The sequence below is a fragment of the Macaca mulatta genome, chromosome 2, assembly GCF_049350105.2.
Source record: "Macaca mulatta isolate MMU2019108-1 chromosome 2, T2T-MMU8v2.0, whole genome shotgun sequence".
Classification (NCBI taxonomy): Eukaryota; Metazoa; Chordata; class Mammalia; order Primates; family Cercopithecidae; genus Macaca; species Macaca mulatta.
Window position 1 is genome coordinate 121231970 of NC_133407.1, and position 17007 is coordinate 121248976.

At 45.2% G+C, this 17007-nt stretch overlaps 1 protein-coding gene across 11 annotated transcripts in view; it reads right to left on the reverse strand.

Annotated features, from left to right (window-relative positions):
• The window catches only part of DENND6A (DENN domain containing 6A), a 71532-nt gene extending 69032 nt beyond the window's left edge, over positions 1–2500 (reverse strand). For all 11 annotated transcript variants that reach the window (XR_013414081.1, XR_001442995.3, XM_015130627.3 and 8 more), the window contains exon 1: positions 2205–2500. Coding sequence is in view for 5 of the 11 variants with exons in the window: in XM_015130627.3 (XP_014986113.1) it covers positions 2205–2441 (237 nt within the window). In the remaining 6 variants the exon portion in view is untranslated. The remainder of the gene's footprint in view (positions 1–2204) is intronic.
• Positions 2501–17007: the final 14507 nt, after the last annotated feature.

Here is a 17007-nt window from a genome sequence, read left to right on the forward strand (position 1 = left end):
AAATTACCTAATCCTCACAACAATGCCATGATATAGGTATTGTTATCCTGTTATAAAGAAGAATGTGAGACTCAAACAAGCTAAGTAACTTGCCCAAAGTCACCTGGATTCTAACCTAGGCAGCCCAGCTTTACAGTCTGGGTTTTGTTAGGGGTTTTTTGGGGGACAGTGTCTCGATCTGTCACCCAGGCTTGAGTGCAGTGGCACGAATATGGCTCACTGCAGCCTCGACCTTCCTTTATTAGAGAATCTTCCCCACCCTCATCCTACACCTTCTAAAACCAGTGATGCTTAATGTGGGGACAATGGAACAGAAGGTCCATGGATAAACCCAGACAGTCCATGGAACCACATACATGATTTCGTTTACTCAGCCTTTTCCTAGTGGAAAGTTCACAATGTTTGTATTTTTAAAAGATCCAGGAAGCAAAAGGTTAAGAACTCCTGACCTAAAAAAACTCTATACAGTGGCATACATTATGGAAAATGAAATTCAAAATAAGTCCTTTAATAATTCACATTTTTGCAGCACTGTTTTCTGTCTATCTGGTCAAAAATATTCATAAAGAATGTCCCAAATAATAAGAATCCAAAAGGATCTCCTTTAGCTATTTAAAAACACAACTACAACAACCCATTCTTAAGCTTTCTGGTTAAATTTCTTGCTGTACATATAACTTCAGGTTAACATGACAAGGTGAATAATAAATGGCTTATAAATCTTTTATTCAAAATCTTTGGGAACTGTTTTTCTTACTTTAATAGGATAGAAGAATTGCTCACATATTCACCCATTCTATCAAAAGTATTTACAGAATGCCACTAGGTGCCAGGGACTGCATTTGGCCTTATCAGCTACTATGATTAATTCTTGGTTCTCTAAATTGTTGCCTCAATCTACAAATATAGGTTAGAGCACACCCTATTTGTATGCTCCGCAACTAACATAATGCTTGGTTCTTAGTGGAAACTTAATGTTGAACTGTGTTATACTAAAACACCCAGAAGGCAGGCCGAATACGAAAGCAGTGGCTTGGCATTAAGAAAAACCACCCCTAGCCAGTTTTCTTAGTCAACCAGGCCACTAGTCAGAATGAGATAGAAATCTGTCACCAATACCAAAAACAAAAACATCTAAACAAACGCCCTTCTGATAACGATTTTCTTGGACACATGAAAACAAGCAATTCCTTATGCTAAAAAGACCTTAAACGAAGTCAAGAATAGATGTTTCTAAAGTCTTTCGATAAGGGGCCATAAATAAGAATGGAAAAGTTGACTGATTCACAAGCAAATGATTTTCCCTATATTCATCTTGACATTAGTTTCACACCAACTGTTCCAGAGGCAATATTTTAAAAATAACAGAAATGAAGCCCGGCACGATGGCTCACGCCTGTAACCCCAGCACTTTGGGAGGTCGAGGGGGTCAGACCAACTGAGTCAGGAGTTCGAGACCAGCCTGACCAAAATGGAGAAACCCTGTCTCTACCAAAAATACAAAATTAGCTGGGTGTGGTGGCGCATGCCTCTAATCCCAGCTACTCGGGAGGCTGAGGCGGGAGAATCGCCTGAACCCGGGATTCAGAGGTCGTGGTGAGCCGAGATCGCGCCATTGCACTCCAGCCTGGGCAACAACAGCAAAACCCCGTCTCAAAAAACCAACCAACCAACCAGAAATGAGGCACAAAAGGAGGAACGGGAGAAAATGTATGCTGAGATAAGTATTTCGGCTCAGGCTGAGGGAAAAGCTCTATGAATTACTACAAATGACCAAAACAACCTGAGCCTTAAAAATTGGTTGTGCAAGTTCCGCTATTAAGAGTTCATCATTAGTTATGGAGCATTGTTCTTGAAAAAGTACCAAACATCCTGCCTGCAGGCTTCCTCGGGTGGGTGCTACTAACCCTTTTAGTTAGTTCTGTGGCTCTGGGTTTAAAAGAAATAAAGAAATAACAGGATGAACATCAACAAGTATTTAAGAAGGGCCTAAGAGAGAACTTTTCACCCCTAGCCGCAGCCCAAGATCCTCCCACGGGAAGTGCCGTAGGACTGCAGCCCGAAAGAGCGCCTGAGGGGAAACTGGCCACGCCCGGATGCGCGGCGGATGGGGTCCAGGCCGGCCAGCCCGCGGGCGCTTGGCTTTGCGGCAGCCGCCCAGGCGCAGGGGCGGAGCGCGGAGACAGGGCGGGGCCGGGCCTCACCTCCACGGCCTGGCCCAGCTCCAGGTCGAAGCCCACCACACACACGCAGTGCAGCCAGGCGGAGAAGCCGTCCCAGCGCAGCAGGCCCCGGCCACGGCCATCGTCCTCTTCATCGTCCTCTGGCGCGCCTCCCGCCGCCAGAAGGGCCGGCGCCTCGCGCTCTACGGCCCCTGCCACTGCCTCGTCCAACGGCCTTCGAGAGCCGGGCCCCAAGCCCGCAGGGCCCCTCAAAGCCATCCGCGGCCCCCTGGCCGTTCGCACCGCCTCCACCGCGGACCGCGCCGCAGAGCGCGCTTGCCTCCGCGCAGGCGCAGGCGCAGACGCCGCTGCCGCAGCCGCTGGGGACAGACTCAGTCCGGGCGGGGCTGCGACTCACGTGACCCTGGGAGCGCGGCTCTGCGCAGATCCTCCCGGGCCGGACCGGACGTGGGGACGTCACGCCGCCGCTTGTCTCGGATTGTGAAGCCGGCCCTGACCTTGTCTGAAACGTCTTTGGGACTGAAGCAGTTGTTTATGAATCTTTGTCAACCTCGTTCGCAGTCAACGACCAGGGAATAAATTATTCGTGGAATGACACTGTTCATAATTATTATAAGGTATTAAATTATGAAAGCGTAGGCTGGGCGCGGTGGCTCACGCGCCCACTTTGGGAGGCCGATGCAGGCGGATCATCAGATCAGGAGTTCAAGACCAGCCTGACCAACATGGTGAAACCCCGTCTCTACTAAAAATGCAAAAAAATTAGCCAGGCTTGGTAGCGCGCTCCTGAAATCCCAGCTACTCAGGAGGCTGAGGCAGGAGAATCGCTTGAACCCGGGAGGCAGAGGTTGCGGTGAGCCAAGATTGCGCCACTGTATTCCAGCCAGGGCGACAAAGCGAGATTCCATCTCAAAAATAAAAAATATGAAAGCGTAATGGTAACGGTGGCTAACATTGAATGCTTACTTTGTGCCAGTTGATATGCCAAGTACAAATGCGAATATTTACAAATATTACCTTATTGAATCTTCACATAATCGCAAATAAGTAGACAGTATTTGCTTATTTTTACAGATAAGGAAATGGAGAGTCTGGAGGTTACATGACTAGCCCAACAAGTATGACAACTCCGATACCTCCTTGCGATTCACTCAGTTTGCTGACTCAGATATCTGTGCATTCACTGACCTGTTTCTTCTGCAGCAACGCCTCCCTACCCCGCCACCTCCACCTTTCTTGGTTTGGCTGTGACTCACTCAACACACATCCCCAGACCTTTCTGGAACTCCAGGTTGGGCAGATTGGCCTCCACAGCAACCTGTGGATCTCTGAGCACTGGGGCAAGGGCCTGGTCTCAAGCAGCTTCATATTCGGAGATCAGTTTTTACTGATTATGGGACCAGCCAAGATACTAACTAGTATTTATTCAGCACCTACTATGTTAAGTATAAATAGCATAGTAAAAGTAGGAAGCACACAATAATACCTCAACAGAAAAATGAGTAAACCAGCGAGGTGTCACACCTATAATCCCAGCTTCTTGGGAAGCTGAGGCCAGCTAAGGCCAAGGAAGATATCTTGAGCAGGAGTTCTAGGCTGCAGTGCGCTATGATCATGCCTGCAAACAGGCATTGCACTCCGGCCTGGGCAACATAGCGTGACTGCGTCTCTAAAAAACAACGCAAAACAAAAAACACTGCAGAACTTAAGCATTTTGCTGCACTGCCCAGTCAAATCCATTCCACTTGACAAATACTGCCCTCTTAACATTCTTAGAATTCATTTTTTGGAGCAAGTGTTAGTGTCCCTGTTTTCAAGGAGGTGGTCCAGGTATGCACACACATCAGTAGTGATGTTTGCTGGAGACTTCCTTTAGACAAAAATGAACTTAGGGACAGCACTTAAGTTAGAGGTCACGTCTTTGACCAAGGTAGCCTGCCATCCTACTCCAGAGAACGCTGTGGTTAAAAGAGGAAAAACTGTATTCTGCGATCAAGTAAGGCTCTAAACCCAGTATTAGGAAAGAACAGTAGCCTTTTGTATTAGAAAGAACACTGGCCTGGAAGTCAAAAGTTCTGGATTCTAGTGCCAGCTCCACCCACGATCATGGTAGGGCAGGCTGCTCCAAAACCCAGTTTCTGCTCAATGGGAATGATGATTACTAACTCACCTCACTGACTGTTGGAAAAAGTTAAGCTATCCTAATGTACCCATTTTACCAGATGCTACTTAATTATTAATGATCGCAAAACACCAGTTGTGGCCAAGCACAGTGGGTCACACCTATAATCCCAGCACGTTGGGAGGCTGAGGCAGTAGAATAGCTTGAGTCCAGGAGTTTGAGACCAGCCTGGGCAACATAGGGAGGCCCTGTCTCTTAAAAAAATTAAAAATTAGCCGGGCATGGTGGCACACACCTCTAGTTCCAGCTACTTGAGAGGCTGAGGTGGGAGGATCACTGGAACCCAGAAGGTGAAGGCTGCAATGAGCCATTACTGTGCCACTCTACTCCATCCTGGGCAACACACCAAGACCCTGTGTCAAAAACCAAAACCAAAAAAGAACACTAGTTGTTCCACAGGGCTAGTTCTTTCGTGCATAGACACAAACTACGATTCTGTGAAATGTCGCTTTATAATATTGGGTTAAGGATAATCTTGTCAAAATACAGTACCCTGAAAAAAACATATTAGGAGGGCCAGAAGTTTCCAGAGAATGAAAGCACACCAAAGCTCTAGAGAATTTTAAAAGTAAAAAACTTGTTTGGGGAGAAAAAAAAAAAACACTACTTAAATCTTTATGCACAGAAACAGAATAACCACCAGGGAAAACAAAGCACCTTTGGCTTTATTTCCCTCTACCTTCATAACTTTGACATTCTGCCTTACAGTCTATTTTCACACAGTTTCTGTTGTTACTAGGAGCTGAGGAACAAGATACTGACACCTTCTTATGGTTCATCAAAAGAACCTTTGACTCTGAAAGGATCTTGGATAGGATCATCTCTCCAAACTTCCTATTCATGGATCTTCTGACATTCAGTTAGCCAGCCTCTTTTCTAACACTCTCTATTAAAGTTAAGTCACTAGCCTGTAATCCCAGCATTTTGGGAGGCCAAGGCTGGTGGATCACCTGAGGTCAGGAGTTCCAGACCAGCCTGGCCAACATGGTGAAATCCTGTCTTTAGTAAAAATACAAAAATTAGCCAGTTGTGGTGGTGCACACCTTTAACCCCAGCTACTTGGGAGGCTGAGGTGGGAGGAACCCTTGATTTGGGGAGGCAGAGGTGACCGTGAGCTGAGATCACACCACTGCACTCCAGCCTGTGTGACAGAGGGAGACTCCGTCTCAATAAATAAATAAGTAGCCGGGCACAGTGGCTCATGCCTGTAATCCCAGCATTTTGGGAGGCCAAGGCAGGCGGATCATGAGGTCAGGAGATTGAGACCATGGTGAAACCCTGTCTCTACTAAAATTACAAAAAAAATTAGCAGGCGCGGTGGCAGGCACCTGTAGTCCCAGCTACTTGGGAGGCTGAGGCAAGAGAATGGCTTGAACCCGGGAGGGGGAGCTTACAGTGAGCCGAGATGGCACCACTGCACTCCAGCCTGGGTGGCAGAGTGAGATTCCGTCTCAAGATAAGATAAAATAAAATAAAATGAAATAAAAAAATATACCTGGCGCAGTTGCTCACGCCTGTAATCCCAGCACTTCAGGAGGCCGAGGTGGGCAGATCATTTAAGGTCAGGAGCTTGAGACCAGCCTGGCCATCGTGGTGAGACCCTGTCTCTACTAAAAATACAAAAAATTAGCCAGGCCTGTTGGCGTGCTCCTGTAATCCTAGCTACTTGGGAGGCTAAAGTGGGAGAATCGCTTGAACCCGGGAGGTGGAGGTTGCAGTGAGCCAAGATAGCGCTACTGCACTTCAGCCTGGGTGACAAGAGCAAGACTCCATCTCAAAAATAATAAATAAAAAGTTAAGTAACTACTTTCAGAGCTGCTATTTTTTGGGTGTTCATAAGGGCTAGAAAGTTCTTCCCTTTATGGAGACAAAATCAGCCACTTTGTAATACCTACCCATTGGTCTAAGTTGTGCTTGCTGAGATGACATAGAAGAGTCCCACTCTTCTACATGATAACCCTGTGAACATTTGAAAATAGTTATCCCACACCCACATGCCTTCCAGTTTTCAGGGTAACTACCCCAATCCTCCAACTGTTCCTCAAAAGATGTAGTTTCTAGGCCATTCATCATCCTGTTGCCCAATTTGGGCATACTCCAACTTGTCAACATCACTCTTATAGCGTGGGAGGAAACACCATCCTCCAGGTGTGATCTTACCACTGCAGAATGTACTCTAGGACTATTACTTTTCTTGTCCCAGCCACCAGGCTTCTTTTAACACCAGTTCATATCACATTTACTTGTTTTGGCAGCCAGGTCACATCACTGGCTCAGGTTGCATTTACTGTCAACTAAAGCCCTGGATCTCTTTTCATGTGAGGAGCACTTAAGTCAGGGTAGACCGCATTAGCCAAGAGCATGACTAGATTCATGGCTCTGCTGCTCTTCTAATGTTACCAAGAACACTGAACACAGGATTAAAAACATTCCAGACTTCTCCACTCACCCTTAACCAAACTCCGGGCATTTCAGTAGTTTTAACAGAAGAAAGAAAAAATAAAAGGCTGAGCATTAGACAATGGTGTGAATTGTGAAATGCAGTGTCAGGTCTCTGGGTTTAGTTTTACCAAAAGGACCCACAGGGGGTCCAGATGTCCTAGATATTTACCCAGATGGGCAGCCAGGGGACTTCCCTCTTGCACTTAAGGTAAATGCTGCCAGGGCTGCTGGGACATAACTATACTTGCGGTGGTGAAAAAACTACATGGAGATATACACAGAGGCCCCATACCAGTGTGTTATCAATAGAGAACTGAGTTTACTGCTGTACTTCTCTGGAAGACAAAAATGCTCAAATACAGATTTTGAAGGGAGGATCCAGCCAAAGAAGACTATAAAATGCACGATCAGGGCCAGATGCCGTGGCTCACGCCTGTAATCCCAGTACTTTGGGAGGCCAAGGCAGGCGGATCACTTGAGGTCAGGAGTTCGAGACCAGCCTGGCCAACATGGTGAAACCCTATCTCTACTAAAAATATAAAAATTAGCTGGGCATAGTGGCATCCTCCTGTGATCCCAGCTGCTCAGGAGGCTGAGGCAGGAGAATCACTTGAACCTGGAAGGCAGAGGTTGCAGTAAGCCAAGATTTCACCACTACACTCCAGCCTGGGCAACAGAGCAAGACTCCATCTAAATAAAATAAAATAAAAAATAAAATGCACTAACAGGTTTTCCCAAACAGTGTTTGTGACAGCTTTAAAAAATGGTGGTCGGGTGTGGTGGTGGCTCAGACCTCTAATCCCAGCACTTTGGGAGGCCAAGGCAAGAGGATTCATGACAACACACACCTGTAGTCCTAGCTACGTAGGAGGCTGAGGCTGGAGGATCACATGAGCCCAGGAGGTCAAGGCAGCAGTGAGCTGTGATTGTACCACTGCACAGCCTGGGCAACAGAGTGAGATTCTGTCCCCCCAGCCCTTCAAAATAATAATAATAATAATAATAATAATAATAATAAATAAAAACAGGAAAGAAAAGAAAAAATAATGAAGAGCCTTTTTTGTTTATTTTTGTTTTTACATTCTTAATATTTATACAGTGCCTGACATGTGGCAGGCACTCAGTAAATATTTAATTAATTAATTAATGCACTTTATTTTATATTCTTTGAGTAGGAGTCTCCCTCCGTCGCCCAGGCTGGAGTGCAGTAGCGCGATCTCGGCTCACTGCAAGCTCTGCCTCCCAGGTTCACGTTATTCTCCTGCCTCAGCCTCCTGAGTAGCTGGGACTACAGGCATCTGCCACCATGCCTGGCTAATTTTTTGTATTTTTAGTAGAGATGGGGTTTCATCAGGTTATCCAGGATGGTCTCAATCTCCTGACCTCGTGATCTGCCCACTTCAGCCTCCCAAAGTGCTGGGATTACAGGCGTGAGCCACCGTGCCCAGCCATGAATGCACTTTATTTTTTTTTTTTTTTTTTTTTTTGAGACGGAGTCTTGCTCTGCCGCCCAGGTTGGAGTACAGTGGCCGGATCTCAGCTCACTGCAAGCTCCGCCTCCCAGGTTTATGCCATTCTCCTGCCTCAGTCTCCCGAGTAGCTGGGACTACAGGCGCCCGCCACCTCGCCCGGCTAGTTTTTTGTATTTTTAGTAGAGACGGGGTTTCACCGTGTTAGCCAGGATGGGGATGCACTTTAAAAAAGCATCTTGACTTTGCCTCCATCTCTACAGAAAAATTTAAAACATTAGTTGGGCACGGTAGCCAACACCCATAACCCCAGCTATTTGGGAAGCTGAAGCAGGAGGATCTCTTGAGCCCTGGTGTTCAAGGCTGCAGTGAGCTATGATCACGCTACTGTACTACAGCCTGGGCAACAGAGCAGATCCTGTCTCTATTTAAAAAATACATAAAATTAAAATAAAGGTTACTTTTCCAACTGTCTGATGCAGTTAGCACTAGGAAGTTGGTTTAATAGGCTCAATATAAGCCAAAATGCAAAACAGAGAATATAATAATCAAATTCATACTCTTCAATCACAGAGATGTGAGGCCTTCACTCGTAAGTTATTTTGTCTAGGTTTACACATAATTCTGGCTGGTTCAAGTGCAATGGTGTTTACAACTGATTGAAACTAATTGAACACAACCAAGTAGAGATTTCTTCTTCTTTTTTTTTTTTTTTTTTTTTGAGACCAAGTCTTGCTCCATCACCCAGGCTGGAATGCAGTGGTGCAACCAATTAGAGATTTCCTTGTTCCTTTTCTACTCCCACTGCTTTGACTAGCCTTAAAAATAATAATAAATTTACAGATAATTTTAATAGATTTACTTGTCTGGTTTCCCAGACTAAGAAGCAAATATGAAGAGCAAAGAGGTTGCTTGAGGCAGAGCATGACAAGAGCAGAAAACAAAACACCATAGGTTAATAGAATAGAAGGAAAAGAAAAGGAAAAAGAAAAAAATGAGTCAGAAAACAAAACTTTAGATGATACACAGTAAATTAATAGTCTTTCCTTATGAGGCATAGAAGTGCCAGGAAATAGGCCAGGTGCGGTGGCTCACACCTGTAATCCCAGCACTTTAGGAGGCTGAGGCAGGCAGATCACCTGAGATTGGGAGTTCAAGACCAGCCTAACCAACATGGAGGAACCCCGTCTCTACTAAAAATACAAAATTAGCCGGCCGTGCTGGCACATGCCTGTAATCCCAGATACTCAGGGGGCTGAGGCAGGAAAATCGCTTGAACCTGGGGGGCGGAGGTTGCAGGGAGCTGAGATCACTCCAGCCTGGGCAACAAGAACGAAACTCCGTCTCAAAAAAAAAAAAAGTGCCAGGAAATACAAGTACTGGTGAATCAAATGGGGAATTTTGCTTTTTGTTTTACACACTACTATATTTTGCAAATTATTTAGGAAGGACATATATTGCTTTTGTAAGTAAAATATTAAGATAATTTATATAGAGTTAGTTATAGTAGTAAAAAATTAGAAGCCACCTAAATGTCCAACAATAGAGAACTGAACTGAAAAAATCATATATCACAGGCTGGGCACAGTGGCTCATGCCTGTAATCTCAGCCTTTTGGGAGGCTAAGGTGGGCGCATTGCTTGAGCCCAGGAGTTCAAGACCAACCTGTTAACATTTCTCTACAAAAATTCAAAAAAATTAGCCTGGTATAGTGGTGTGCACCTGTAGTTCAGCTACTCAGGAGGCTGAGACTGGAGGATCGCTTGAGCTTAGGAGGTCAAGGCTGCAGTGACCTGTGATCATGCCACCGCACATCATCCTGGGCAACAGAATGAGACCAGTTTTCAAAAATAATAGGGCCAGACGTGGTGGCTCACACCTGTAATCCCAGCACTTTGGGAGGCCAAGGCGGGTGGATCACCTGAGATCAGGAGTTCAGACCAGCCTGACCAACATAGAGAAACCCCGTCTCTACTAAAAATACAAAAGAATTAGCCGGGCATGGTGGCGCATGCCTGTAACCCCAGCTACTCAGGAGGCTGAGGCAGGAGAATCACTTGAACCTGGGAGGCAGAGGTTAAGCCAAGATCGCGCCGTTGCACTCCAGCCTTGGCAACAAGAACAAAACTCGGTCTCAAAAAATAAATAAATAAAATACTACTAATAATAATAACAATAATATAGGCCGGGCGCAGTGGCTCACGCCTGTAATCCCAGCACTTTGGGAGGCTGAGGCGTGTGGATCATCTGAGGTCAGGAGTTCGAGATCAGCCTGACCAACATGGAGAAACCCCGTCTCTACTAAAAGTACAAAATTAGCTGGGCGTGGTGGCTCATGCCTGTAATCCCAGCTACTCGGGAGGCTGAGGCAGGAGAATCACTTGAACCTGGGAGGTGGAGGTTGCAGTAAGCCGAGATCATGCCATTGCACTCAAGCCTGGGCAACAAGAAGGAAACTCTGTCTCAATAATAATAAGAATACATTAATTCCTTTGAACTGGAGCTGCAAGGTAAAAGAAAAAGTAAAAGTATAAAAATATTTTTAAAATTCGTAAGTTTCAAATTATGTACCATTCTGAGTTGCATAATGAAATCCCAGAGTGGTCCATCTTGCCCTATAATGTAGAATCAGCAGGAACCCTGAGCTTGTTTTCCTGCAACTAGACAGTCCCATCTGGGGGTGATGGAAGACAGTGACGGATATCAGGCATTAGATTCTCCTAAGGAGCAGGCAGCCTAGATCCCTTGCATGAGCAGTTCACGATAGGGTTTGCATTCCTATGAGAATCTAATGCCGCTGCTAATCTGACAGGAGGAGGAGCTCATGCGGTAATGCCAGTGATGGGGAGCGGCTGTAAATACAGATGAAGTTCGTCCACTGGCCCGCCACTCACCTCCTGCTGTGTGGCCTAGTTCCTAAGAGGCCATGGAGTCAGATACCAGTCCCTTGCCCAGGGGATTGGGGACCCCTGGTATATGCAACTCTACTGTTAGTCACTTAGTAGTTGTCTGCGTTACCAGATTGACTATTAACAGTATTGCAGTGCTTGTGTTCAAGTGACCCTTATTTTACTTGAAAATAAATGGCTTCAAAGTGCAACAGCAGTGATGCTGGCAATTAGGATATACCAAAGAGAAGCCATAAAGTGTTTCTTTTAAGTGAAAAGGTAAAAGTTCTTTTTTTTTTTTTGAGACGGGGTCTTGCAAGGCTGGAGTACAGTGGTGCTGTCATGGCTCACTGCAGCCTCCCAAGTTCAAGCAATCCTCCCAGCTCAGCCTACCAAGTATCTGGGACTGCAAGCATAGGCCACCACACCCAGTTAATGCTTGTATTTTTTTTGTAGAGACGAGGTCTCCCCATGTTGCCCCAACTGGTCTCGAACTCCTGGCCTCAAGTAATCTTCCTGCCTTGGCCTCCCAAAGTGGTGAGATTACAGGCATGAGCCACGGTGCCTGGCCAAAAGTTCTTGACTTAATAAGCAAAGAAAAAACTCATATGCTGAGGTTGCTAAGATCTACAATAAGAGCAAATCTATCTGTGAAACTGTGAACAGTATTGTTATACTTGTTATATTCGTTATCAGTTATTAACCTATTACTGTGCCTAATTTATAAGCTAAACTTTATCATTATTATGTATTATATATAGGGAAAAAGTTAGTGTATATATGGTTTGGTACTATCTGCAGCTTTAAGCATCTACTGGGGGGGGGTCTTGGAAATATTCCCTATGGAAAAGGGGAAACTACTGTATCTATTTTATGCCTACGTGACCATTGTATTTTGGAAGCACGTAATTATCTGATTCAGAAGTTCGTAGCTGGAGAGGAATTTTGTCTTAGTTTGACTCTGCCTCGAGTGTCACTCATATCTGATTTAGATGGTATTTAGGTAAGGGTTTCAACTTTAGGTAGAGTTGATGGTGGAACAAGATAAGACTTTTCGAGTTATTGGGATGAAATGGATGTTTTTTTGGAGACGGAGTCTCGCTCTGTAGCCCAGGCTGGAGTGCAGTGGTGTGATCTCTGCTCAAGGCAACCTCTGCCTCTTGGGTTCAAGCGACTCTCCTGCCTCAGCCTCCTAAGTAGCTAGGATTACAGGTGCACACCACCTAGCCTGGCTAGTTTTTTGTATTTTTAGTAGAGGCAGGGTTTCCTTTTTTTTTTTTTTTTTTTTTTTTTTTGAGACGGAATCTCCCTCTGTCGCCCAGGCTGGAGTGCAGTGGCCGGATCTCAGCTCACTGCAAGCTCCGCCTCCCGGGTCTACACCATTCTCCTGCCTCAGCCTCCTGAGTAGTTGGGACCACAGGCGCCCACCACCTCGCCCAGCTAGTTTTTTGTATTTTTTTAGTAGAGACGGGGTTTCACCGTGTTAGCCAGGCTGGTCTCGATCTCCTGACCTCGTGATCCGCCCGTCTCGGCCTCCCAAAGTGCTGGGATTACAGGCTTGAGCCACCGCGCCCGGCCTGAGGCGGGGTTTCACTGCGTTAGCCAGGATAGTCTCGATCTCCTGACCTTCGTGATCCACCCGCTTCAGCCTCCCAAAGTGCTGGGATTACAGGTGTGAGCCACCGTGCCCAGCCTGGCATACCTGGTTATATTCTTTAAGAAGCAAGCAGAAAAAAAATAAATAAAGCAAGTACTTGTTGCCCTTTTGGAGTTTTCTGTTTTTTGTTTTTGTTTTTGTTTTTGTTTTTGTTTTTGTTTTTTTCGAGACAAGGTCTAACTTGTTGTTCAGACTGGAGTACAGTGGTGCTATCTCAGCTCACTGCTATCTCTGCCCTGCGGGTTCAATTGATCTACCTCAGCCTCCCGAGTAGCTGGGACTCTGGATATGCAACATGACACCCAGCTAATTTTTGTATTTTTGTAGAGATGGGGTTTTACCGTGTTGCCCATGTTGGTCTTGAACCCCTGGGCTCAACAGGTCTGCCCGCCTTGGGCTGTCAAAGTGCTGGAAATAGAAGTGTGAGCCACCTCACCCATCCTTGTTGCCCTTTTACCCCTTTGCTTCCTCCTACTGCATCCTGGACATGAAGGCCAAAATTTCAGCAGCCATTTTGGGACTGTAAAAAAAATATCAAGAGAGTCACATCCATAAGGTGCCAAACCAATGCCAGCAACAGTCTGCCTCTGAACCTCTCCTTACATGCGAAAAACTAACCTATCTGTTTAAGGCACTGTTAGTTAGATTTGTCACTGGCAGCCAAATGCAATTTGTAACTGACATGAGTCAGCTTTTTCATTAGAACTTTCACCATGTGCAAAACTACATCAGAAAGTTCGAATAGTACATAGAAGTTAGAAACAAATTTGTGTTTAGAGTTGACTTCTTAATTACTTTTATATAAAAACAGACTTGAAAATAGGTTTGTTCTTTTGAAGAAAGACTAGCAGTACTCAGCATTCACTTTGTTCAAATTCGCTGAGTATTCCAAATAACTTTGATGTGGGAAGAGAAGAGGAACCTTACTTGACTTTTGGTGATTGACACTTAATATGTAATGTTGGATTTTTTATTTAGCAGGGAGAGTTGGTGAAGTTAATGGTATACTATTTTTGGAAGATAAGTATGGAAAGGGCTTGAAAATCTTATGCTTGGGCACTTTGGACTTCTTTTTAAGCTTGCTCTTTGGAGTAAATCAGAGAGAAACAGAAAAGTCTGCTATTCCTGAATTAAAGGCTTTTGAATTATCTGGGAAATGGTTAAAATGCAAATTCTCCTGTCATCCCAGAACAACAACTTAAGAAACAGTAAAAAAAAAAAAAAAAATAGACTGCTCAGTTGACCAGGTGCCCGTTGATTTCTTTTTCTTGTTTTGAGAGACAGAGTCTTGCTCTGTCACCCAGACTGTAGCACAGTGGTATGATCACAGCTTACTGCAGCCTCAACATCCTGGCTCAAGCAACCCTCCCATTTCAGCCTCCCAAGTAGCTAGGACTACAGGCACATGCCACCACACCCAGCTATTTAAAAAAATAAAAAATTTTTTAGAGATGGGGGGGGGTCTCACTATGTTGCTCAGGCTGGTCTTGAACTCCTGACCTCAACTGATTATTCTGCCTTGGCTTCCCAAAGTGGTGAGATTACAGGCGTGAGCCATGGTGCTTGGCCCCTATTGAAATTTATAAGAAATTACAGAAGACACTGAATAAGGGCAGTCTGTTAAGACAGTATGATTCTTTGACCTGGGAGGCAGAGACCCTTTCAGAGTGCCCATGAGGTCAAAATTCGTTATAATGGCCAGGCACAGTAGCTCATACCTCATGCTGTAATCCTAGTGCTTTGGGAGGCTGAGGCAGGAGAATTGCTTGAGGACAGGAGTTTGAGACCAGCCTGGGCAACATAGTGAGACCACATCTTTAAAGGAAAAAGGAGAAAAAAATTGTCATAATAACGTTAAGATACTATTTGGTACAAAAAGTAGCCAGGTGTGGTGGCGTGCACCTGTAATCCCAGCTACTTGGGAGGCTGAGGCAGGAGAATCTCTGTTGCCTGGGCAACAGAGCAAGATTCCAACTCAAAAAAAAGATATTATTTGGACTTTTTTACAATTCTCAAGTAAATAGTGGAGTTTCCAAGTAATTACATGACAGGTACACAATGGAATTAATGGAATGCAGAAGCACATAAGAACCTAGATCTCTTTTATTAAAGAGATCATGACACTTTTAATTTCTAATATAAGTATTGATAATCCATATAACAAAACTTTTTTCATGTCCAGTTTTTCTGACAACCAAAAAATTGCCTAATTAGCAAATTAAACTAGTGTACTTATGAATTAAAGTAAAGATTACTATTTTTTTTTGTAAATACTTTTGTTTTGGCCAGGAGCAGTGGTGTAATCTCAGCACTTTGGGAGGCTGAGGTGGGCTGATCGCTTGAGGCTGGGTGTTCAAGACCAGCCTGGGCAATGTGGTGAAACCCTATCTCCACTAAAAATACAAAAAATTAACTGAGCACGGTGGCACGCACGTGTAGTCTCACCTGCTCAAAAGGCTGAGGTGGGAGGATTGCTTGAGCTTGGGAGGTCGAGGCTGCAGTGAGCCGAGATTGTCCCACTGCACTCCAGCCTAGGCAATGGGAATGAGACCCTGTCTCAAACAACACAAAGTTCTGTTTTGCAAAACTAGGATTTTGTTGTCGTTGTTTAGTTATGGAGTCTCACTGCCTTTACTTGCCCATCATCCATTGTATCCTCTTCTGCTTAAGAGTCCCCAGTTTTCAGTCAGGCACGGTGGCTCACACCTGTAATCCCAGCACTTTGGGAGGCCAAGATGGGAGGATCCTCTGAGGTCAGGAGTTCGAGACCAGCCTGGCCAACATATCGAAACCCCATCTCTATTAAAAATACAAAAATTAGGTGGAAGTGGTGGAGTGCGCCTATAATCCCAGCTACTCAGGAGGCTGAGGCAGGAGAATCACTTGAACCCAGGAGGCGAGGTTGCAGTGAGCCAAGATTGTGCCACTGCACGCCAGCCTGGAAGACAGAGTGAAACTCCATCTCAAAAAAAAAAAAAAAAGTCCCAAATTTTCTAATGGGGAGCCACCTCCCCAGTGATCTCAGTCTATGAGGTTCAAGAGGAGGTAAGCACTACTCCTGGATTCCAGCATGCGCATGTAACCCAGGCCTAGACCATCAGTGTATTCGATATACCTAGAACAATGATGGGTGCAGGCATATCCCCGTGCATGACCCAATCAAACAACGCAACTCCACTCTGGGAGTCATTAGAACTGTTCTGAAAGAGGCACTGTCCTGACACTGGGATTGCTGAAAGGATAGAATATAAACTTGGAGTCTTATCACTGTAAAGGAAGAGCATACCCAACAAAGAAAACGCCAAGAAATAGAAAGAGGAAGACAAAGTCCTAATGACATCATTCAGCCCTGGAATCAGCCAAGGCTGAACTTTTCACATACATGAGTCAATAAATTTTCCTTTTAGATTGAAGCTAGTTTGAGCTAGATCTTCTGACAGGTGCAACTGTAGGAGTCTTGACTAATATAATTACACATGGTTAATAGTCCCGATTCATTACATTAGTCTTTTACCATGCCAAGTGCTTATATAAAATCTCCCCGGTCGGGGGCGGTGGCTCACGCCTGTAATCCCAGCAATTTGAGAGGCCGAGGTGGGCAAATTGTCTGAGGTCAGGAGTTCGAGACCAGCCTGGCCAATATGGTGAAACCGCATCTCTATTAAAAATACAAAAAACTTTGAGGCCGGGCACAGTGGCTCATGCCTGCAATCCCAGCACTTTGGCAGGCTGAGGCGGGCAGATCACGAGGTCAGGAGATCGAGACCATCCTGGCTAACGCAGTGAAACCCCGTCTCTACTAAAAACACAAAAAATTAGCCGGGCATGGTGGCAGTCACCTGTAGTCCCAGCTACTCGAGAGGCTGAGGCAGGAGAATGGCGTGAACCCAGGAGGCGGTGGTTGCAGTGAGCTGAGATCATGCCACTGCACTCCAGCCTCGGCGACAGAGTGAGACTGTGTCTCAAAAAAATAAATAAATAATAAATTAATTAATTAAATTAAATAAAATTAGCCCAGCTTGGTGGTGCACACCTGTAATCCCAGCTCTTCGGGAAAATGAGATGGGAGAATCGCTTGAGCCCAGGAGGCGGAGGTTGTAGTGAGCCGAGATCGTGCTACTGCACTCCAGCCTGGGCAACAGAATAAGACTCTGTCTCAAAAAAAAAAAAAAAAAAAAAAAGAAAT